Source organism: Triturus cristatus, chromosome 1_2, assembly GCF_964204655.1.
Source record: "Triturus cristatus chromosome 1_2, aTriCri1.1, whole genome shotgun sequence".
Classification (NCBI taxonomy): domain Eukaryota; kingdom Metazoa; phylum Chordata; class Amphibia; order Caudata; family Salamandridae; genus Triturus; species Triturus cristatus.
Genome location: NC_140580.1, coordinates 790,803,235 through 790,818,642, shown reverse-complemented (window position 1 = coordinate 790,818,642; position 15,408 = coordinate 790,803,235). Strand labels below are relative to the sequence as shown.

Sequence of the window (15,408 nt, the reverse complement as noted above, 5' to 3'; positions counted from 1 at the left end):
TCACTTGGGAAAGGAATGAAGTTCTTTCTAACATAATTGGTCCCCCTTGCACAAGGCTGATTCATTGGACCGGTCTTTGAAGGTGCTTTTCTTAGTGCCATTACATCAGCCTGAATGAAGGGTAAGTGATCTTCAAGCTCTATGCAAAGAGGAGCAGTACACAGCTTCACATCAAAATTGCACATCATTATAACCACATACTTCTTTTCTTCCTAAAGTCTCTTCTGCTTCCCTCATTAATCAGACTATTGCCAGTATTTGCTTGTGTTGTTTTTAATAAAACATTTTATTGGCATTTAGGAAAGCAAATGGAAACAAAAACAGTCGTCCAAATCAAGCTGACAATGCATATTGCAAGCGGGCCCCACCAAGCACCACAAAAGTGGCATAAGAACACCAAGTTGCAACTCCCTACTAACATTAGCTTTGGCCTTAGATCCTGGGGTCATGAAAATCCGTAATTCATTGTGCGGGGACCATGGCAGGGCTCTAGCTGAATTCTCCTGTAGTGACTCCAATCATTCCAAACCTTGGCATCTTTTTGAGGCCACCTTATGGCGATGTTCATAGAATGCTCCATGCTTAAGCATCGGTCCAGCCCTCCAGTGATTGGACCTCAGTACCTTTCCAGGCTATGACAACCTCTTGTTTAGCTACGACCAGGACCAACCATAGTAGAGACCTCTTGTTCTGATTACTGTTTGTCTTCTGTTAATGTGAGTTTTGGTCTCTGGGGATTGGCCAACCCAGCACCTCCCCCAGACAAGTAAGTATTCCCTCTCAAAACAGGGCAATCACTTCGCAACCCCAAACAGTGTGCAGGAACTCCCCCTGCTGTATACCGCACCACAGGCAGAGCCAAGACACGATCACTCCCATCCTCTACAGCATATCCCTAGCGAAGTATAGTCGGTGTAGGTACTTCAGTTGTATGGTCCGGAACTGAGCTGCAATAGATGTCTACTGCAGGGATCCCAAAGCCTCCCACTAGTTATCAGGAAGGAGGCCCAACTCCTAATTCCATACATTGCAAAGGTGACCGATGGATTCTGAGATGTTAATTACAAGGGATTTGGACATGAGGGAGAATTTGTGTTCCAACGGCTCCTCTAGCAGCACTTATCCTCCAGTGGGTTATGATCTGGGAGGCTGTCCAGACAGGTGATGTACAATGCAAGTGTCTAATCTGTAGGTACCACTAGAACTGGCTGAAGTGAACGTCGTAGTATTTGCTTGTTGGCCATTTTCTTAGAATCCTACTTACCTCACCGTCGGAAAGTTCTCTGCACACTTTTGATGTTAAAGTGGATTTGCATTATTATCTAGACATTTTTAAAGCCAAACAGCTCATTGTAAATTTTGGATCTACTCTAACAGACCTAGCCTCTCCTAAGCAGTCTATATCTAGGTGACTAGCCCTTATATTGTCACTTGCTATTAGAAAGCTAATGGTTGTTTACACGGGAACACTAGTGCTGACTGTACAAGGGGAAACGCACTACTGCTGAACTGAAATAAAGGTCCCGTTCCTGCCAAACGTAAGCCTTCTACTAGGAGGTTGTTCCTTACCGTTGCATGGCATTATTGTTTAGATTCGAACCCCCCCAAAAAGTTTTTGTGGGTCAAACTTTACCTCACAATTTATTTGCTTAAGATTTGACACTTTGGCGATGCTCAAGTTTTTTAAGTTGGGCTAGCTTGCTTTTATAGTGTTCCTTTTATGATTGTCAGAAAGAACCCCACTGCGAATAAGGAAAATAATTTGTACTGCCTAACTGACTCCTTTTTGGGTTAGATGGTATAAGGCAGTCTTCCAGACTTTTTAGTAGTCTGTCCAGATCATTTTACAGTATGTTTCTTTTGAGCACCATTTCCTTCTTTTATATTTTTTTGCTCATTGTTTTCTTGTTTGTACATTTTTAGCCAAATTAGTACCAATTGAAATTAGGCTGATTGTCTATAAAAGTACTGATTCAAAAAGAGCCTGTTTATTTGGCCATTTTTTTCTATTTGTGTAGGAAATCCGCCTTTTCTGCGTCGTCACCCCTGATTTTTCGCCTTTTGCTGCACCGTATATTTTTGCTGCCTTTAGAACTGTGTGCACTTTACCCCTGCTAGGCAGGATAGAGTGCATATGCTCCCCTTTAAACATGGTTAAACTGGCTTATTCCTAATTGGCACAATATATATATGATGTAGAAAGTGCACCCACAACCTGCAAGTTAAATGCCACTTGTGTACTGAAGTAAACAAAAAAGTGATGGATGGAATGCTGGCATTAATGTCATCAATGGTAATTAGTGGGCTGCATCCCAGTCCATCGTTATTTTACATACCATTTTACCTCATTCTAGACCCAGCCATTTGCAATTCAGTCTTGACCGTGCTCCAATGGGAACAGTCCAGCCTGAACTGCCAGGCCAGGCCAGCCCCTCCCTGAACCATTACTCAAACAGCCCAGGACCGATTTCTAGGAAATTTGAAAGTTTTTGCCTTAATCCTATTGTTGCTGGATTTAGAACTTTGTGCACTTTACCCCTGCTGACTAAGAGTAAAGTACATATACTCCCCATATAAACTTGTTTAAATTAGTGTATTCCTAAATGGCCCACTTCTCTGTTAATTCTCTAATCTATGGTGTATACAGTGCACACGGGACCTGGACTGTAAATGTCTCTTGTGGACTGCAATTCCTATTTTGATTATTGATAGCGCTCCGTTCAACATCTCCTTGTGTTTGCTTTGTTCGCCCGAGGTTGGCACGGTATGCCTAGACGTGGGTCCCTTGCTCACTTTGCCACTGGATTCAAGCTAGCCTTGCTGATGAGGGGTGTTATCTCGAAACCGGTCCTAGGATGCTTGTTTCCGTGCAGCGAAGACCTGGTTTAGCAGTTCGTGATGGACTATTCCCATGAGGAACAGGGTCAAGACTGATTTGCATATGGCTGGGTCTCAAATGGGGTGGTAAAGTGAGCTAAAGAACGATGACGGATTCAACCCAGATCTGTGACTGGGGTTGAGTGTCTGAATAGTTTCAGCACTCCGTCCATCATCTCCTTCTGTTTCCTTCTTAGAGATAGCACATGAAGGAACCCTGGGAGTAATGGATTTGGGAAGTGGAGACTGGGGCTGGAGGAGTGTATATAATGTAACGAGGAGTACTCTTCGTTAGGAGCTTTTTCAGTTATTCTAGTTCTGTTCACATATCAATTTTAGCATCGTGCCCGACAGGCTTGACAACTGAGATGTTTTTTGTTCATCATCTGTCTCATGTTTTGACTGCGGTGCTGTTTGGGAAAGGTTTACATTGTTATTTAAATAAATTAAAGACGTCAAGTTATTTAGGAATGCATACATAGATTGAGAAACTTGGAACATATCTGCCGGCTAACATTCACACTGTCCGATGCTGTCCTAGCACTAAACCTATCTTTGAGAATGTTTCAAGCCATTGCTGCTGTATACACTACAATAAACGTTTGGCATTGCCAGTTCATACTGCAACAAATTCATACAAGAGTATCTTGTGTTGCAGCAAGCCTTGTGTTATCCCAAATGTTTTCAAGAGCCGTTTCTTCTCGCAATGTTTCTCCCTGTCACCACTGGATTTTAATATGATTCAAACGACCAAACTAAACACTAATTGTTTACGCAGGAGGCAGAAGATCTGCCTTACTCAGTGACTAAGCTTAGCTGTATGTTTTGAGAGCATAGAACAAACAAAAGACATAAGCTGTTAAAGTCCTCCGTCTTGACTGCAGACCTCATGGCAAGTATCTCTGGTGGCTATAGCGCACACAGTCATCATGTGGCATCTCATTGCTGATGAGTGAACTGACCATATTCGTACACCAGTAGGGAAAAATATTACTTGATAAACAAAAGCTAGTAAGGAACAGCAAAGAAGTTGACTGTTACGGAATTAAGGGGCTACTATTGAGAAGGCTTTCTCTCAGCTTCGAATGATTTCACCTGAGGATAAACATTAGAAATGCATTCAAGGAGTGTTGGATATGGAGACTAATGTGCAAAGCATGCTCTGGATCGATGAAGGGGAACATTCGGTCAGCTGCTTAATGCATACATACTTAAATCGGATACAATGGTAAATTGAAAGCCAAGAGAAACAAGTGAGAAAAGGTCAGATTTACTGACTGTTTACTGCTCTTGCTGCAGGTTTCGGAGTAAGTTGAACCATGCTGCTGATATTTTCCTGGGCATTAAATACAAAGAATTGGCATAGTGTAAGAGTAAACCAGTAAAGTCAGTCACTCGGTTAATTTGCTTAAGTCGGGTCCGTGCTTGGAGTAGTTTAAATAAGACCAGAAGGTGATTGGAAAATATATTACTTCATTCACTTGGGGAGGAGTGAAAGTGTGAAAGTATAAAATCAAACCTGAATGCCTCCGGCACATGACTCTCGCCCATCTCTGCTAGTGACGTGGTTGAGAACCATTAATGTTTAGTTTCCCCGAAGGCAAGAATCTTGTGAGCTGTAACAGTTGACAGTTCATCCACTTTCATACTTTCATACTCACACCAGTATTTAAATAAAAAATGGAATATCTGGTTGCTCTACTCGTTTTAATTATATATTAGACTGTTTTTGCCTCAAACGTAGCCCGATATTTCACATGGGCTGTTTGTGTTCACTCTGACAATCTGGAATGAGGGTGATTTTTTTTTTGTGTGTGCATGTTTGCTCATGTATGGGGTTTGCCCCACTCCATATTATATCAGCAGCAACCTTGTTTAACATAGATTTGTGTCTGATGCAAAGTGTCTGTACTGCAGTAGTGTGGTACTGTATTTTTTCTTGTTTCTTTGTTGGTGTTCTCTCACTTCATAGCGAGAACAGGCAACTGTGATTCAGTTAAGAGTCTAAAGTTTCTATGCCCCCAGTCTCCCCATGAGCTGTTACTAAAGGAGTTAGTACACTGTTGTCTTGTGTATCTGTTACAATCAATCTGTTGATAGCTAGCAAATACTGGGAGATATTGGGGGGAGGAGTTGGCCTAACGGCTAGGGCGGTCGACCTCGTATCTGGTGAACTGGGTTTGAGTCTCGGCAATGACGCTGAACATCCTGTGATTCTGGGCAAATCACTTGATCTATCCGTGCCAAACAAAAATAAAAAATGAATGTGTCCTCATGTAATGCAACTGGTGCTATGTAAATCGCTTTGATTCCCGATTCGGGTCAAGTTCGCGCTATATAAAACTCTGTAAAAAAAACAACAACAAAAAGTGTGATGCTGATGCTCAAGATCACCTTCAACCTCAAGATGATCTGGGTGTCATTGGCATACACATAAAAATGAATGAGAAAGAGCGGATTGGCTTAGGTATACATATAAATGTTTAAAAAAAATTACGCAGTGCCTTGTGGAACCGTACAGGGCATCAGCTTTGGCTAGGTGGAAACGAGTGAAGAGCAACCACCTGATGATAATCAGTGAAGCAGGATTCAATCAATTCCAGAGATTACTAGAGTATCTCAGCCACTGGAACAGAATGTACTTGTTTCCTATTTCAGATGCATGCAAGACATTGAGTATGGCCAAAGCACAGGCACTGCTGTTTTCCATGGTGTTTTGCAGATCGTCCAGGTCTTTTAACCGAACTGATTCTGATCCCTATACAGTGTAATGTCTTCTTATAAAGTTCCAAGAAAAAGTTATATTACAGGAATGATTGCGGTAGAATAAAGTTTGGGTTCAGTTCTCAAGGGTGCATGAACGTACTGCAAAGTTGAAGTGGAGAGTGTCTGTGGTGGTGCACATAACCTCTGACAGCCAAAATGGCATCTGAGGCGGGACACCATTAGGGCAAGCCCGGGGACAATGCGGACAGGTTGTTGCACAACAATACATATGTTTCAGGCCTAGCAGGACATTATGAAAATGCTAATGAAAAACCCTTTAATGAGTGCCTAGTCAATAAACCTTTCTCTGAGAACCTTTCTCTGAGAACTTTGCATTAAAACTTTGCATTGTTGACATCCCTTACTGCTCAATGGACCAACAGCTGCCATATATTCACTGCTTCCAATGTCTGTGGAATGGAGAAAGAAATCATCGGATTAATGCCATGGCTAATCTTGAAGAGAATATAAGACATTAAAATTTGATTGCTTCATGTGAGGTCATCTATGTTCAAACTTAAGTCTTCTTTGCAATATTAAAGAGACCATCTTGATATATACTGTGTCGCTTTGAAATCATTGACCAAGGGTTTGAGAAATCTCACAAGATCCATCTTTGTCCTGAAGATGGTCTCCTCGACATTTTGCAAAGGAGACCGAAATGTCGACGTATAACCCATTATTCCCTTTAGTTATTGTAAAATTCAATTTAATTTGAGCTCTGAATCCTATGTTTAGGATGGACTCAATTCTTGAACATGTAGAGATGGGTATTTATACATTGTTGACTAGCATACTTTCATTTATTTATTAGAGATTTCTGTTATCAATGTATGTGAGAGCTTTTTGCGTTTGAACCCTGGTCTTATTTATTTTATATACAAATCAAATTATTTATTGATACCCTCTGTTACTGTATTTCATTTACTGAATGAATCATGTAAATCTCGAATGATTTGCTTCATGGTTTCATATGTTGTCACTTTATAGTAGATATACAAAATTTCAAGAAACACATTTTTGAATGAATCCCTTGTAGGCATCTTTACCTGTTTCGCCATATAGAACCTTCACTTGACTCGAACTTAGTTAATTGGCTGTAGATGCAAGATCATCCACAGTTCCCAGCGTCAGGCAGACAGGACAGCTTTGTAAATATTTGTGCTGATTAGCTTCTGTTGACTGTACCCAAAATTAAGTATTCAAAAGTAAAAATTGCCAGCCAACGCGTTTCGTTCATATACAATGAACTTCTTCAGGGCATGGAGTGATGTACGATCCTGGGGGAGAAATCGCATGTGTACAAAATGACTGCGTAGACCTCCTAGCTGACGGCTGCTTCCAGTTCATCATCCGATTCATCGTTTGCTGGCCCTTATCAATGAGGCCTACGCAGTCATTTTGAATACGTGCAATTTCTCCCCCAGGATCGTAATGGGGACTTGTGAACTGACAAAGAAAGTCTCATGCTCCACTAAATACAAATCAATAAAATTCAAACTTTTTGCATTGGGTGCTCATCACTCAAAATAAAATACAGACGTTTGGCAGTACCGTGTCTTGGAGATGTGCAAGAGCTAATTGAGTTTTGTATGCTACTGATTTGTAAGACGGTGGTGAGAGAGTTGGATTTGTGGAAATTCTTACAGCTGGCCTTTTTGTTGGTTTACCGTAGGATTACCCTATTGTGGATGCATACAAGCACCAAGGTTTTAATAGGGCGAAAGTGACAAAGCAGTAAATGCTAACATGGTATACAGTGTTGCCTATTGTGGGGGCAAGCTATCACACGATGAGACAAATATGTGCATAACGTTTTTGGTTATGTCAATGCTATTGCCATCGGTTGAATTGAATAACCAAATGACATACAACTGTTTTTTTCCTTCATTGTACTGATGTAGGTGACCCGTGTCTGAAATGCAAACATCTGTATGGGGAGGCGTTATCTGGGACTTGGTTTGAATGTTAGTTTGGAACAAGTTCAACATTAAAAAACACAAATTGGGAATGTTGTGCCATCTGGATGTTTATCTTAATTTCGCGTAGCCTTATTGATTGGAACAATTTCAGAGCCAGAATATTAATGATGGATAAGGGAGGGTACAAGAGTGCAGAAAGGATTGGGATAGGCATAGAAATGCTAGCACAGCAAATATAACATTAAAGCTGAACAACATAACATTTCGGGAACTGTATGTTAAAAAACTTTGTAGACTGCTTGATCCAGAGTGCCTTTATCTGCAATCCTAATTCCTTGTTTTTATTTAAGAATTAATTGGTTATAACGAGTTTAATTAATCAAATACATTGAAGGCCTTGGGGGATTTCCTTGCCAGAAAACATCTGGAAATGTGTGAACAAAATATGTTTTGTTATCCTGGTGTTTTACACTACAGAACCCATCTTTGTAATTGAAAGATTTGCAGTGTATTTATTTTATTTGTGAATTGCAACAGTGACAAATAAAATTAAGCTTCAAGGTGTATACATATACTGCAAGTAAAACAGTAAACCAATAAATTCATCAAAGATCAAATAAAACATCGTCGTTAGATTTGGGGGTCTGTAGTTGGAAGAGGTAGGTACCTTTAACCAAATAGGGGGCCTTGCGTCTAGTCCGGGTAAGGGGGTACACTCCTAAAATAACTCTTGCTCACCCACTTGGTAGCTTGGCACGAGCAGACAGGCTTATCTCAGAGGCAGTGTGTAAAGCATTTGTGAACACATACAGTAATACAGTGGCAACACTACAGATGGGCACCACACACGTTGTATTATAAAAAATAGGTATCTTTATATAGGCTTAACACAAGACCACAAATGACAAAAATCCACAATACTGTACTTTAGAATGGTAGAAATAGCTTAGTTCCCTTTAGATGGTAAATGTGACCCTATACATTCAATGTACCTTTGGATGCGTAATGCTATACAAACAAAAGGGTTGCAGGGAAGGTGATGCGTCGGTTCTTTACACGCAAGAATGGTGATGCGTCGGGGGAGGTGATGCGTCAGTTTCCTACTGCTGCGTAGGGGACGGTGATGCGTCGGTTCCTTACCGGAGAGGAGGCGATGCAGCAGTTCTTCACCGTGTGGGGATGTGATGTCGGTTTCTTACTGCGCTTCTGTGGCGATGCGACTAGCATCGTCGCAATGACAATCCGGTGCAATGAACAAAAATGGCGTTGTCTTGATGTTGCGACAACAGAGGGGTGATCTGTGCGCGCCCAACGGCTGTGCTGCGACTCGGTGAATCTCCTTGAGCCATGACAGGTCCTGCGACACGCTTCTCTGGTGATGCGTCGGCGTCTGCTGTGACCGCGACTCTCTTCTCCAGTGATGCGGGGCACTTCGGCGATGCGATGGCGACAGCGGCAGTACGTTTCCTCAGTGATGCGACGACAGCTGCTGCAGCAGTGACACGCTTCTTCAGTGATGCGACTGTGTCTGCTGCGACGGCGACACTCTTCCCCGTGATGCAAGGTGCTTCGGCGATGCGACAGCGGCAGACACGGAAAATGAGTTAAGACAGATCTCACTTGCTAAAAACAGTGTCATAGATATACTAACTACAAAAGCTATTAATAAAGCAACCGCATATAAGGAAACTATTTACGAACTGAGTGAACAAGTTGGACATCAGTTAGCGGTACGCGCCCGTGAACTCAATTCCGTTAATTCCGTTAAGATGATTCGAGATCCAGAAGTAGGGCTAATTACAGATTCGGATGCAATTAGAACTGCCTTCTATAAATTCTATCAGGCTCTATATAGGGATAATGATATTAATATACAAATAGATGCAATCAATGATTACATTAATCAAGATAGTCCATCGAGATTAGAAAGTAATGATTCAGAAGATATGGATGTTATCCCGCAAGGGGAGGAAATTCTTCTCGCATTAAAAAGTCTTGCTTCAGGCAAAGCGGCGGGTATGGATGGGATTCCCACTGAATTTTATATCCAATTCTTTCCCCAAGTTAAGAATATACTAACAACACTTTTTGCACATATATTCCTAGGGGACGACCGCCAGAGTCATGGTCAAGGGCCAAAATTATAGTATTTCCGAAAAAACATAAAGACCCTACAGAACTTGGGTCGTATCGCCCAATTACTTTAATAACCAGTGATTCTAAAATATACGCTAAGTTACTCGCTGCACGATTAGCTCTCAATATACACAAAATCGTATCGGCTCGACAACACGGGTTCATCCCGGGTAGAGATACCACAGACCATATCCAGAGAGTCATCTCATTGTTTGATTGGTGCGAAGTTTCAGGAGACCCTATGGCACTTATACTTTTAGATGCCGAAAAAGCCTTCGATAGGGTCTCCTGGAAATATCTCTGGATTGCGATGGCTAGATGTGGCATTGGAGATCCCTTTATTACAGCAGTAAAAATGTTGTACAGCAACCCGTCTGCCGGTGTTATGGTGAATGGGTCAGTTACAGCACCATTCTCTATTACTAGAGGTACAAGACAGGGGTGTCCTTGTTCACCCCTCTTATTTGCTATATATATTGACCCATTTATCCGAAGATTAGATAACAACGTATTGATACCATCCATTTGGATAAGAGATCAGGCCACCAAAATATTGGCATACGCGGACGATATCGCGCTGGTTACCAGTGACCCAGCGATTTCGGCTGCGGTGATTGAAGAGGAAGCTAACATTTTTGGCCAAATATCGGGCTATAAACTCAACCAATCAAAAACTCAGATTATCCTTAACAGTAAAATTGACATGATGGATACACGGGTCATCGAGAAAGCTATATATCTTGGAGTGAGTATTACGGCCAAAATAGGGAATTTAGTTTCCGATAATATTGATCCATTAATTCAACGTACAAAAAAGGATTTGATTAGGAGTAACAATCTTCACTTATCCATTGTGGGTCGGTGTAATTTGATTAAAATGCTTTTCCTTCCAAGATTTCTTTATTTTTTTAGATCAATCTGTCTAGAATTTCCTTCACAAGTATTTAAAGATTTGGATAGTATGTTTTCTAGTTTTATCTGGGGGTACAAAAAATCCCGTAGAGCCTTGCGAACCTTTACTTTCCCTAAAGATAGAGGGGGCATGGGATTGCCCAACTTTAAGCTATATTACTGGGCTACTATCTTAAAATACTGCAATAAGCTTTTATTCACGTTTGCATCTAGCAGCGAAAGGGATATTCCAACTCCACAAGAGCTGCTATTAGGTAATGAATCCAGAGGTTGCCTGTGGCGTCATCTTAACGATAGCTATTTTAAAAAAGTTAAATTTAAGTCCATATTTGGTATTTATAAGACCTGGAATTCCGTTAGAAAACTTACTAATATTGGACAACTATCTTTCTACACCCTAATCCTTAAAAATAACCATCTCCCTGGGATCTTCAATGATTTATGCATGGAAAGATGGTTTTTGAATGGGATTACGCATCTTGGGTGTTTTTATACTCCATTAGGTATTAAATATTTTGGCGACTTACAGCTGGAGTACAATTTGGAGCAACGGGATATTTTTAAATTTTTGCAAATCCGGGATTTTTTATTAAAAAGAGGAGGAGGGGACGCGTCGTTTCAAAAGGTGCAGTTAATGGAGAATATGGCTTCGAGAAATAATCTCAAAATAGGAGAGATTTATGAACTGCTTCTGCGACAAACTGATGATCTTGATAAATACTTAAGTAAATGGCAGCTTAAGCTTGGTGTGTCCGGGAAAACTGTTCATCAATCTCTCATACTATATCAGTCTATTTTAATGTCTACCAAGCTGCAGGCCCAGTTTTACAAAACTTTTTTCTTTTTATATTATACTCCCTATAAGATCGCTAAATGGGGGACCGGGAAGGGAACTACATGTCCTAGATGTGATCTAGTTGAAGCCGATAGTATACATATTTTTGCTACCTGTACGGCACTAACTTCAGTAGTGGCCGATATTTCAACATTTCTCTCGGAAGTTTTTAATACAAGAATAGAGATTTATGTTGAAGAGATTATGTTAGGTGTTGCTAATATCTCAAGACCGAAATATATGCAAGGTCTGGTTTTTGTGGCCATGGCTGTCTTTAGATTATGTATTGCGTCAGCTTGGCTTGATACAAATGCGCCAAGTTTTCAACAATGGAGATCACGCCTGTTGGCCACCTGTAGTTTAGAAGTAGCTATCTACCGAAGAAAGGGCTTGCGTAAGCGTAAGTTAGGGCTGGCAATTTGGGATCCCGTGTTGCAATGGTCTCAGAAATAACGGGGTAATTCGTAAGCCATACTTGTTTTTTTTTTTTTTTTTAGACTATTGTTAGTTCCGTAAAATGGTATGCTGTTTATTGATCATAACTGTTGTTTTTCATGTCGTTTTTTCTTTCTTTTCAATGCTGCAGAATCTGAGCTGGGGGTGGGGGGTGGGTCTTCAGGTGGGTTTTTGTGTTGTATTAAGAAAATTCCTCAATAAAGATTGGGAATAAAAAAAATAAAAAAAAATAGGTATCTTTATATAGGCTTAACACAAGACCACAAATGACAAAAATCCACAATACTGTACTTTAGAATGGTAGAAATAGCTTAGTTCCCTTTAGATGGTAAATGTGACCCTATACATTCAATGTACCTTTGGATGCGTAATGCTATACAAACAAAAGGGTTGCAGGGAAGGTGATGCGTCGGTTCTTTACACGCAAGAATGGTGATGCGTCGGGGGAGGTGATGTGTCAGTTTCCTACTGCTGCGTAGGGGACGGTGATGCGTCGGTTCCTTACCGGAGAGGAGGCGATGCAGCAGTTCTTCACCGTGTGGGGATGTGTTGTCGGTTTCTTACTGCGCTTCTGTGGCGATGCGACTAGCATCGTCGCAATGACAATCCGGTGCAATGAACAAAAATGGCGTTGTCTTGATGTTGCGACAACAGAGGGGTGATCTGTGCGCGCCCAACGGCTGTGCTGCGACTCGGTGAATCTCCTTGAGCCATGACAGGTCCTGCGACACGCTTCTCTGGTGATGCGTCGGCGTCTGCTGTGACCGCGACTCTCTTCTCCAGTGATGCGGGGCACTTCGGCGATGCGATGGCGACAGCGGCAGTACGCTTCCTCAGTGATGCGACGACAGCTGCTGCAGCAGTGACACGCTTCTTCAGTGATGCGACTGTGTCTGCTGCGACGGCGACACTCTTCCCCGTGATGCAAGGTGCTTCGGCGATGCGACAGCGGCAGCGGCGGTACGCTTCCTCAGCGATGCGAAGACCACTGCTGCAGCAACGACACGCTTCTTCGTCTTAAGTCACACTTCCTGCTCCCAGCGACACGCAGTCTCTCAAAAGGCCCAGCTCAACAGCAGGCGCTTCAGATTCCCAGCAAGGGAACTCAGGGGAGCTGGTTGGTGAAGTCTTGTATCCCGGAGACTGCAGGCAGAAGGCAAGCTCTAGTTCAAGCCTTTGGAGATCTTCTTACAAGTTGATGAAAGTAGCACAAAGTCTTTTCTCCTTTCTTTGGCAATCGGGTAACCACTGCAGGCCTCCTGCAGTCTCTCTCTCTGGTTTCTCTCCTCAGCAAAGGTTCTTCTTGTTTCCCAGAAGTAATCTAAAGTTTTGAGGTCTGGGCCCCAGTATTTATACTCATATTCTCTTTGTTCTCTGAAGGAGGCCTTTGCCTAGCCCAAACCAGTTCTGGTCAGTCTTGGAGCACTTTGTTTACAGGACTCCTTCTTTCCTTTGACAGTGTGGGCCAGGGACATCAGATGCACCACGTGAGGTGGAGCCAGCATTGTGGAAGGCAGGCACAGCCCTATTCTGGTCCCAGGTGCAACTCCTCCCACCACTCTACATGCAGATCTCTCTATTCAGCCTTGTGCAGACTCACCCTGTCTCCTGGAATCCCCCAGCCCCTGTCACTCAAACTCCAGACAAGGAATACACAACCTAGCAGAGGCAGGCTTGGATAGTTAGGCAAGAAAATACCTACTTTCTAAAAGTGGTATTTTCAAACACAGAATGTTAAAACTAACTTCTCTAAAAGATGTATTTTATCATTCTGAGTTTCTATCATGTTCCCTGGGTTGGTTAGGATTATAAGGTGTTATAATCAAACTGCCCATTCTGGCCTATGGGCAACAGGTAGCCTTGCAATAGTAAAAAACGAAAATGGCTGTAATTCACTATTAGGACATGCCACACACATCAGGGCATGTCCTACCTTTTTCTTACAATGCACTCTGCCCATGGGACTACCTTAGGGGTGTGTGATATGAATGGAAGGTTTAGGGACTTGCCAGTGGGTGCACTTGGCCAGTCAACATGGCAGTACCAGACTGCACATAGGCTCTGCAATGGCAGGCCTGAGACACACTTTACAGGCTGCTTTGGTGGGTGGCACAACCAGTGCTGCAAGCCCACTAGCAGCATTTGATTTACAAGCCCTGGGCACCCATGGCGCACTGTACTATGGTCTGACCAGTAAATCAAATAATTCAGTCATGGAGTCACTAATCCATACATCAATTTACAATAGGGAGCACTTGCACTGTGGCACTGATTAGCAGTGGCACAGTGCCCAAAGCATCTAAAACCAGCAAAAACCTATGAGGCAACAGCAAAAAATGAAAGGAGACCAACGCCAATGGTGCCAGGTCTCACAATCGTCCATGCCAATCAATCAGTTAACAAAAATCTAAATTGTTTATTTAGACTGATAACTTTTCAAATCACCATCTTAGCGAAGTAAAAAACATTTAGGTGGAGAAACGTGAGCAGACAAAACCAATCACTTAAGATGGAACTATATGGTTACTCAATGGAATTGAAATATTTGAGAATTGAGACCTTCACATGAACATCTGCCTTTTTGAAAATACTTGAACGTTTAAAATGTCAAAGTTTGGATGTCTCACTTTGTTTTTAAATATTTTAGTTTTAGATTACACAGAGAGGCAGGGTTTTTTTGTTGACTTTCTAAATGTAACCTTCATTTAAATTTTGTTTGTGTCTTGTTTTTCAGCAGAACACAATGCCACACAAGATTGGATTTGTAGTTCTGAGTTCATCTGGACATGAAGATGGCTTCAGCGCCAAAGAACTGATGGTACATGCTCCAACTGTGAATGGATGGAGATCACCGAGGTACAACAGTTCACTTGTCTTTATTAAAGTAACCCAATAATCACTTTCTCCTAGGAAGCCTCTGCGCCTGTTTCTTTGAAAGACCAGACTTGATGATGGTGGAGGTGGGTCATCAACCCTGAAAAATTTCAGAGGTCTGAGATCTAAACCTCTGAACCACTAGGAAAGCTATCTTAGACAACTGAATGTGCTGAGATACCTTAACAGTGGCAGAACCCGTGGTATTTAAATGGTTGATAACCGTTTCTGCAAAAACCATAAGCCCTGTTCCACCATCCTGAAATAGCAAAACTGTTTAAAAAAATGCAGATATGCATCTCAAGACTTTAACAAATTTCAAAGAATTGTCACTGCTTCCCATGACAGCTTATGCACCTAGAAACCATCTTTTAGTCTGTAGCTTATACTCGTAATTGTGAGGTTCCCTGTATTTATCACGTTGTGATTTTTCTGAACAGACACTCCCATAGTTAATTTCCCCTCCGCTTTCTTAGAGGTACAGCTTTGTTTACAAGCTTTGCCTTTCATGTGAAGTTTGTTATCATAGTTTTATAGACATTCCCTTACCATGCTACCTTGTACAGATATTGGATCTCTGTCAAACAAAGACTCTGTGTTCAGTTGCTTGGTTCAGCTTAATCAGTGTCT

General features: G+C 41.8%; 1 protein-coding gene across 2 annotated transcripts in view; it reads left to right on the top strand.

The window, feature by feature from the left end:
- Positions 1-15,408, top strand: part of CEP104 (centrosomal protein 104) — a 726,468-nt gene that overhangs the window by 56,989 nt on the left and 654,071 nt on the right. The window contains exon 2 of one of the 2 annotated variants that reach the window (XM_085608861.1): positions 14,639-14,760. In XM_085608861.1, coding sequence (XP_085464987.1) covers positions 14,648-14,760 — 113 coding nt within the window. In that variant the 5' untranslated portion in view covers positions 14,639-14,647. The remainder of the gene's footprint in view (positions 1-14,638; positions 14,761-15,408) is intronic. The other variant, XM_085608862.1, reaches the window with a different exon arrangement.